Genomic DNA, 8,263 nt, shown 5'->3' with positions numbered 1-8,263 from the left:
TGTGTGTGTGTGTGTGTGTGTGTGTGTGTGTGTGTGAGAGAGAGAGAGAGAGAGAGAGAGAGAGAGAGAGAGAGAGGTTATACTGGGGCCTGAAGGCCTGCTTTGGGGATGTTGGTGGGATCTGGGGAAGCTGCTTGGTATATATACATGGGGTCCCAGGCAGCATCTTTGTAGAACTCATTGGTGGCGGCTGAGAAATAAGTCACTGCTTCCTACAGATACTCTGGGCAGGGATGGAAGCCTAGATGCCTCACCGCAAGGAGCGGCCGAGCGGGTCCTCGCTTAACGCACACGGCAGCAGCGGCACGGCGGTGAGCTTGCGTGGTGGGCTGGGTTGGCCCCTTGGCCCCTCTTTGCTCTTTTTTGGGTACCTGCTCACTAGCTGCAGGTCTTCTGAGACTCAGTACACAAGAGATGGGTATTGACTGTCTGTATGATTATGTATTTTTTTTTAAAACGAAAATGCTCTTAATTTGATGTGAAATTTACTACATGTATAAAGCTCAGCGCCTTAGGTGCTAAGGAAGTCACTAATTTAGAGGTGTCTCGTTACTGAGACAAACTTGCAAAAAACCCCTGAATCCCAATTCACAAATTGGTGATTCGTTTGTCAGGGGATATTTCACATCTAACACATAAGCCCGCGACCTTTAATTAGAATTTTGCAGTTTGTTTTATGCCCCTGGAGGCTGACACCTTGAAAAAAAATTTTTTTTCTTGATTTCTTATTGCTAATAAGCATCCTCCTCCCACCCCCAGTACTTTGAAGAAAATGATGCAAACACACTTAATTACAGTGGTGGCCATAATTTGTCAGCTGAATATGTGATCAGGCACCAGAAGAAGTGATCTGATTAAATATTTGATCACATTTCGAAATAAAGGCTGTTTAGGAACCCTTGTTTTCCTATGTATTTCCATCTCTAGGAGGGAGGAAATATGTCCCGGCTGTCACTCACCCGGTCGCCTGTGTCTCCCCTGGCTGCCCAGGGGATCCCACTGCCAGCTCAGCTCACCAAAGCCAATGCACCTGTGCACATCGATGTGGGAGGTCACATGTATACGAGCAGCCTGGCCACACTCACCAAGTACCCTGACTCCAGGTAAGATCTCTGCTCTCAGTGTCGGGCAGTGTGAAGCCCAGGTGTCCATAGGATACCATTAGGGTATGATACCAAGGCCTGTCGTTCCCTGATGCTCTTGACTGTTTGAGAGACTGCTTGCTTGTGGAAGGCCACTTCTGACAGTGGCTTTTGACCCTACGCTGATAGCCTTTGTGGCATAACATGGAGTTCCTGACCTCTATGTCAGATCCAGTCTCACATGAGCCTGGCCAGCAGCTGGCTGGGGAGTCTTAACAAAGTGACACCCAGGAGTCAGGTGTGGGTGGACATGGTCGTTCCTATTTCCAGTTCTTACCCTTGGGGAAAAGCATAGAGTGTCAGCTGCAATTGTACCCTCCTTTGTCTGGGCGGCCACCATTTGATCCTAAGTGCTAGGAGCGGGCTTTCTTTTGGAGCTGGAGGGCGTGGCGATGAATTAGCAATGGCAGGACAGTCGGGGATATTTTCAACATGTAGAATGCAGTATGAGTTCGACACCCTGTAATGTACACAAAGCTATCTGCAGCCGGGACCCTGATAGAGGACTTACAGACTCTGCCCAGGAGAGACCCTTAGCGGCATGGTGCTGGTAACCAGCAGCTCGATGACTCTTACTTCTCATGGATTTACTTCCCAAGGACACACCTTGACACGGCAGCCGGCAGCAAGACGCGTGGGGGTGGGCTGTGTCTCTATGAGCATCTCCTACAGGTGACACTGCATTGCAGCTTGCTGGGCTCATGCTGCTTGCTCCTGGCGTGGTGCAGCAACAAGCAGCATTGGCCAGCAGGAGGGCAGGCCTGCTAGGCATCACCTCTCTTTCATACATTTAAAGTAAGAAGAGGAATTAATTAATCCCCTAGATACTGAGGGCTCATCACCAGGATGGATGCTCAGCCAGGGTAGATTCAGAGCCTAGAGGATTGCTGTGCAGAGATGTCTGGGCAGGGCCTTCATCCTTACGGGAGTGCCCCTGGAGAAGGGAATAGGGGAAGGAGATTGTGTGTGTGGTCCAGATAATAGCAGCCCAGAGTCTAGGTGCAGGGGTCCTTATGAACTTGGAGCTTTGGTGGGGCAGGAGCCAGAAGGCTGTACTCCTCATTGGCTGCATGCTTGCTTGCAGAGCCCCTGTCTAGGCTACGAGATGGATTCTGTTCATTTAATTTCAGTTTTGCCTTCTGCGGCGTTCCTGAGTTGTGTGAGATAGATCATCCCTTAACCGGCTGACGATGTTTGTGAGTGAAATCCCTAAAAATCTTTGCCCACAACCTTCTTGGAAGAGTGTTTTCCGAAACCTGACATTCGCTTTCCTACAGCAGCCGCCCCCTGGATGTGGTGGGCAGGGAGGGGAATCCTCCCTTCCCATGTGTCCCTGTAGTGGCTTTTGGGGACTGAAAAGCATGTGCCCTCCCTGTTCCACAGTGTGGTTTGCCCTTGCTTACCAACCTGCTGTAGAGTGGGTGATAGTCTTCATCTGAGGAGCTGAACACTTGGCCCTGGGATGTGACATGTGGCGCCCACCACAGGGCAGGTGTGCCCAGAGCGGGTAGCAGTCTGTGGGCTTCACCTGAGCCAGATGCAGGGGTGACTCTGTTGCTCTACCTGATTCCGGCAGAGCTGTTCACTAGGCCTGAAGCCGAGGCCTAGAGCGAGGACTAGGGCGGCCTCTGCGATAGCAGAGACAAGGGTTTATCGGGGAGCTACACAGCTGTTGTGAAGCACCACTTATGGTCCCGGCCCCTCCCACCCCACCCCCCATTTTTTTGAAGTGGATTATTACAATTCTGCAAAAGATGTATCACTGACTGGGCAGACGGAGGCGTAAGAGTGCTAAGGTTACCAATGGAGACAGCTCCAGATGCTGGCACTGTTCCCACCCCCAACAACTCCCCCCATCCGGGAAGCACTGCAAGACCCAAGGATCCCCAAGCTCATATCCTTGCACCCCAATCTCCAGCTCTTAGCTGATCGAGGTGCCTTAGATCCTGTGGGCCTGGTGCTGGGAGCTTCCTCTGGTTCAGCCTGAGACAATAGCCTGAGGTTGAGAGTGGACTCTTGGACGGCCTCCTCTGTGTGTTGTTCATTGGGTGTCCCCTCGTTGCTGCTGGCACGGGAGCAGTGCATGAAGATGGCCAAGTGACCCAGAACTAATAGAACTGAGCGCTAAACCGTTCAGGAAGTCAGTTAGCACTTTAAAGGAAGGACTAGAGAGGAGGGGAATGATGGCACCCTCTATACGTCAGGACAAGTGGCTCGATGGTGCTTTACACAGGTCCCGGCTGCCACAGGGGACCTCCAAAGTCGGCTCCTCATATTTCGGGTGGTTCCCACCATATGAAGCTACCAACAGAACTCGGGAGGTCACATAGGAGCTTACTCACGAGACCCTGTGAGATGCTCAGGGTTTCCTCATGGTGACTGTCCAAAATGCTCCTGCAGCCTGGCCTTCTGTAAGAGTTGGTTGCTGGGACCACCAAAGGCCTCTGTCCTAAGAGGAGGTGCCATTAGTCCCAGAACAGACACCATACCATGGAAGGATCTAGAGCTTGCTCATCTTGGCTCAGTAGACAGCCTAGAACCCAACCAGCCTTGCACTGTTGGTGGACTGGGAATCCTCTAGACCGACAGGACGCTCGGGAGCCTCAGCCAGCTCTGACGTCAGAGCAGATTGGAACCCAGCCAGACCCAGCATTTTGCTTGCCACACAGAACAGAACGTTTGAACTCGGCCGGGGAAGGGTGGCACGAGAGTTCCCAGGAAGGCTGAGGTGTTGAATTTGCTGACTCACCTTTGTGTGTGGCTATGACCTCTTTCTTGCTAGAGCCCGATGTAGACCCTCAGCTCCCTGCCCTGGCACTTGATCTTCTGGCTGAGTCACACCTGTGTCTCGGGATTATGGGTGCCCATTCCCTTCACACCCCCACAGCTGAATATTCAAGTTTTTCTGGGCCAGGTCTTGAGTGAGCTATGGAACTCAAGGCCTTATTTTCAGCAGGGATAGGGTCACCAGGCAGTGGAATCCTGAGTTCTTGTTGATTGACTGACTGGTCAGGGTAGCCTACGTGCAGAGGAGTGTCACATACCCCAGAGACAGAGAGAGAGAGAGACAGAGAGAGAGACAGAGAGAGAGAGAGAGAGCACAAGCCTGGTGTGGAGGGACCCTTGGATTTGCCCTTCCCTGTGTCCTGGGGAAGACATTGTCACCAGCAGCCTCCGGAGCCCTGAGGAGGTTACATTTGTTAGTCGTGCCTCTGGTTCTTCAGGCTCAGGCCTCCACACCCCTAACCACAGGCTCTGACCTGCTCACTCCCGTCCGTCAGGCAGCCTTGCCATTTATACTGCCCTCCTGGGACAGGCTGGGCTATGTCCCCAGGATGAGAACAAGCAATGGCAGGGCCATGAGAACACAGGATGGTGTGGATTGGCAATAACTAAGAAGAGGAAGGGGGGGGTCTAAACCTCTCAGCTCCTGGCAATTGCCATGCTCTGGGTATGCACGGCTGTGACTGGAGTGGCCGACTTGGATTAAGCAGGGAGTGGGTGACTGTAGGAACAGAAAGAGGGTTCTTGGAAGGAGACGGGGTTGTTGGTGTAGGCAGAGTGAAAGGATTGGACTCATCTCGCTTGTGCAGGCCAGGCTAGTAAGTCTCCTTATCTCCTTGTTACCCCGGTTCTCCAAGGTGCTCTCAGAAACACTCGATGTCAACTGAAGGGCAAGTCCCAAGCTAGGGTCTTAGCTGCTCCCAACCCATTTAGGGGCTTCTGATTATCTAGATTAGCTTGAGATACCTTAACCTGCACAACACTTAGCAAAAAAACAAATGCTGCCACTTCAGGAGGCACTACCCTGGGGTCTAAGGCCAGGTTCCTCCTCTGTGGATAGGAGGAGGCATCAGGGACTCCCCTAAGGCCTTCCCACAGGCCCTGTGTCATCTTGTAGCACTGTCTTTCTAGGTAATTCTGTTCATTCCCACTGCCAGCCTTTCTCTTGCCTGGTATGCAGAAGCTGTGATGGGTATGAATGCCTGACCCAGGTTTGGGCCACATGACCAGGCTTTGGGGTTTGTGTGCCAGCAGTAGTCCACATGCAGATATACACTTCCTCTTGATGTCTCTTCCCTGTGGGTCCTCACGTGAACAGCTATGGGGCATTTGTGACTTCATGTCTCCGAGTCGCTGTGTTAGCTGGCAAGTGTCACTGCCTGGGTCTGCCTGAGACTGTGACCCTGTGCCTGTTACCTGAATGGGCTTTGTGTGTGATGTTGGTTGATGTGGCTTAGGGGAGGAGGTGTGTGTCCCCAGAGACTTGGTTAGCTGACATACTTTTAGCAGGAGGTGTGTGGCTAGGGGCTGGAGGGCTGGGTGGTCGATACATGGTTTGTTGGGCATGTCTTTCTGACATGAGTGTGCGTGTGTTCAGCTTGGACCAGCTGGTTTATGTGACTGTCTGTGTCTTATCACGGTTTTCCGGGCCTGTGGTAGGTATCAGTGGGCCATCGGACGTAGCTGGATATGTCCCTTAGCTGTGGCTTCTGAATATGGCTGGAGTGTATGGCACGAGGACCCTAGTGGGGTGTGTGTGTGTGTGTGTGTATAGATGACCCTTCTGCCATATATGTGTGTGTGTGCTGACCTGTGAGGCTTGACAAGGTCTCTAAGTTACCCACCCATGGCCTCTTGCCACTCCAGCTGAGTGACCCTAAGGACTGGGGGCAGGGCAGGTTAAACACAGCCCCTACCCTGCCCATAGCCCCATCTTGCCTGTCTCTCTCAGAATAAGCCGTCTCTTCAACGGCACGGAGCCCATTGTCCTAGACAGTCTCAAGCAACATTATTTCATCGACCGCGATGGGGAGATTTTCCGCTACATCCTGAGTTTCCTGCGGACGTCAAAACTGCTGCTTCCAGATGACTTCAAGGTAAGTCCGCAGCCGGCGGCACCCCCTGCGCTGTGCCTGTGTCGTGGCATTACACAGGGGACGCTGTGACTTAATAAATGGACCCACGGTTGTCATGGCAACCGCAAAAAAGTTAACCGATGAAGCCGAGGGCTAAATCAGTTTTTCTAAACTCGTTTTGCTTTCTCACATCTTCAGCGTATTTATCAGGGTGTAACAACAATTAAGCTTTGGCACTTTACTCCAGGTTGATGTTGTTGGGCTTAAGGACTGCTGTGCGCTGGAATAGAGACGTTAGAGGTCCTAGCGTCTGTTCCTTGTTGGCAGTCTGCAGTGGGGAAAACCCTTGAGAGCCCAGGTGGTCACCCTTTAAACAAACATTACTCCCAGGACTCAGGGTGAGCTTGTCTTAGGTGGCTGATGTAGCTCCCTGTCATCCTGCCTTGGTGCTGAGCCCCACTGAAATCCTAGGACTTCAACTCAGGCCTGGCTCTTGCTGGCAAATGTCTGTCTGTCTTTGTGCTTCCCTGCTTTGAGGCTTCCTGCAGCGACCACTGCACCAGCAGCCCTAGGGCCCTTTTTCATCCAGCCTAGTTACTAAATGGCAACAACTGAGTTTGGTCTGAAAATAGACCTACACAGGAGGAAGCCATAGGCTTTGCCCCTTCCAGTCAAGAAAATAGAGGTGGCGTCTGAATTTCATGGGGCTGGTAGTTCAGAAATAGCGTATGCCTGCTGTGGTGGATCATACCTTTATCCCAGGCCCTCCGAGATCGAGGCAGGGGGATTGCTGAATACTGTAGGCTAGACTGCCCTACAGAGTAAGACACTATCTCCCAAGAAAGGAGGTGGGGTGGGGGGGGGGCATCAGCAAGTGTGATGGCCTTCAATCTCAGCCCAGGATGTAAAACCTGGCTAGGTCTTTGTGAGTTTGAAGCCAGCCTGGTCTACATAGGGAGTTCCAGGCCAGCCAGAACTGCATAGTGAGACCAGTTCTCAAAACAAAGAAACAAAAACAAATAAACAAAAAACCCCAAAGTACTAGTCAAATGATGGTAAAACCTGGTCTGGCTGGGTTTGAAAGAAACAGTGTTGCTCTAGGGGCTGGAGGAAGAATGACTGGAGCTAGTGTGAGGAGCCTGGTGAGGGTCTGGAATGGCTCTGGAGAGGAGGTCTGGAGCCTGGGGCTTGAGGACCAGGAAGGGAAGGGGAGGCTGCTGTGATACCTGGATCTTGGTGGGTGGTTCAGCATTTGGCACCGCTGAGAGTAGGGAAAGAAAGATCAGGTTTGCAAACTGGATCATGCTGGCTCTTGTGTGAGTGAAGCAGGGAACAGGGGCGGGGACGGGAGGCTGGATTACATATGTCACCTTGTTTCTGGTTTGCTGGGGGCAAGGCAGAGACTAACGTGTAGAAGAGGGCACAAAGGCTGAGAGTGTGGTTTATCAGGCCAGGAGGGTGTGCCCAGCTAGTAGTTTGAGCCCTAAATCAGTTAAGTAAAACATTCTAGGCTGTGGAGAAAGATTGGGTGTAAAGATGTCACAGGAAACTCTAGGAACTGCTGAGAGCCAAAAGAGCAGAAACCTGGGGTGGAGGGGTCTATGGAAAGCAGGCAGGGGTCACAGCTCGTGATGGGCTTGGAAGATAGGTTAGGAGTCTGGGCCTTTGGGGCCAACAAACAGCAGCACCTTGGGCTTCCAGGCTGAGCTGTGCTTTGAGAGCTGGCCTTCCCTGCCCCTCCTTCAGGAGCCTCAGGGTCACCATGTGTCTATGCACTAAGCCTGCCCCATGAACCATGGGCACAGGCCATTTAAAACTGGGGCTGGCACTGGTGGGCACAGGGCTGGTATCAGGGTCTGAGGGACAGTGGTTGTGAGTGGGCTGCTTGGTGAGGAGTAACAGGTCCCGGGGACCTTGTTGTGTTCTCTCCCTGTTGGGTCAGGGACAAGAACTCAGCAGATCTTCTGTCCTTTATTCCTCACAGTGCTTCCCAGGGTCCAGTGTTTATATTCATTGTAAAGAGGGAAGCTGGCCCAGGGCAGGCCAGTATCAGGCTCATAGGCCTTATGGCTGAAATAGATTCCATGAAGGTCTGCCTGGGAGCTGGGCAAGGGCACAGTGGCCTCAAGCCAGGTTGATGTCTGTTCTCTGAGTAGATTTTTCAGGAGAGCAGCTTATGCCTGACTCCCGCCCCTCTGGCTTAGCTTCCAGCTCCTTCTGCCTTCTCCCTCCCTCCCTCCCTCCCTCCCTCCCTCCCTCCCT

The 8,263-nt window shown here is 52.5% G+C and overlaps 1 protein-coding gene across 3 annotated transcripts in view; it reads left to right on the top strand.

Moving 5' to 3' along the window:
- Kctd15 (potassium channel tetramerization domain containing 15) overlaps positions 1 to 8,263 on the top strand; it is an 18,468-nt gene that overhangs the window by 4,654 nt on the left and 5,551 nt on the right. For all 3 annotated transcript variants that reach the window (XM_021168653.2, XM_029479179.1, XM_021168652.2), the window contains exons 3-5: positions 219 to 311; positions 928 to 1,103; positions 5,878 to 6,022. In XM_021168653.2, the coding sequence (XP_021024312.1) occupies positions 246 to 311; positions 928 to 1,103; positions 5,878 to 6,022 (387 nt within the window). In that variant the 5' untranslated portion in view covers positions 219 to 245. The remainder of the gene's footprint in view (positions 1 to 218; positions 312 to 927; positions 1,104 to 5,877; positions 6,023 to 8,263) is intronic.

Source organism: Mus caroli, chromosome 7, assembly GCF_900094665.2.
Source record: "Mus caroli chromosome 7, CAROLI_EIJ_v1.1, whole genome shotgun sequence".
Classification (NCBI taxonomy): Eukaryota; Metazoa; Chordata; class Mammalia; order Rodentia; family Muridae; genus Mus; species Mus caroli.
Note: the sequence above shows the minus strand (reverse complement) of the source record. Positions and strands in the feature narration are given on the sequence as shown.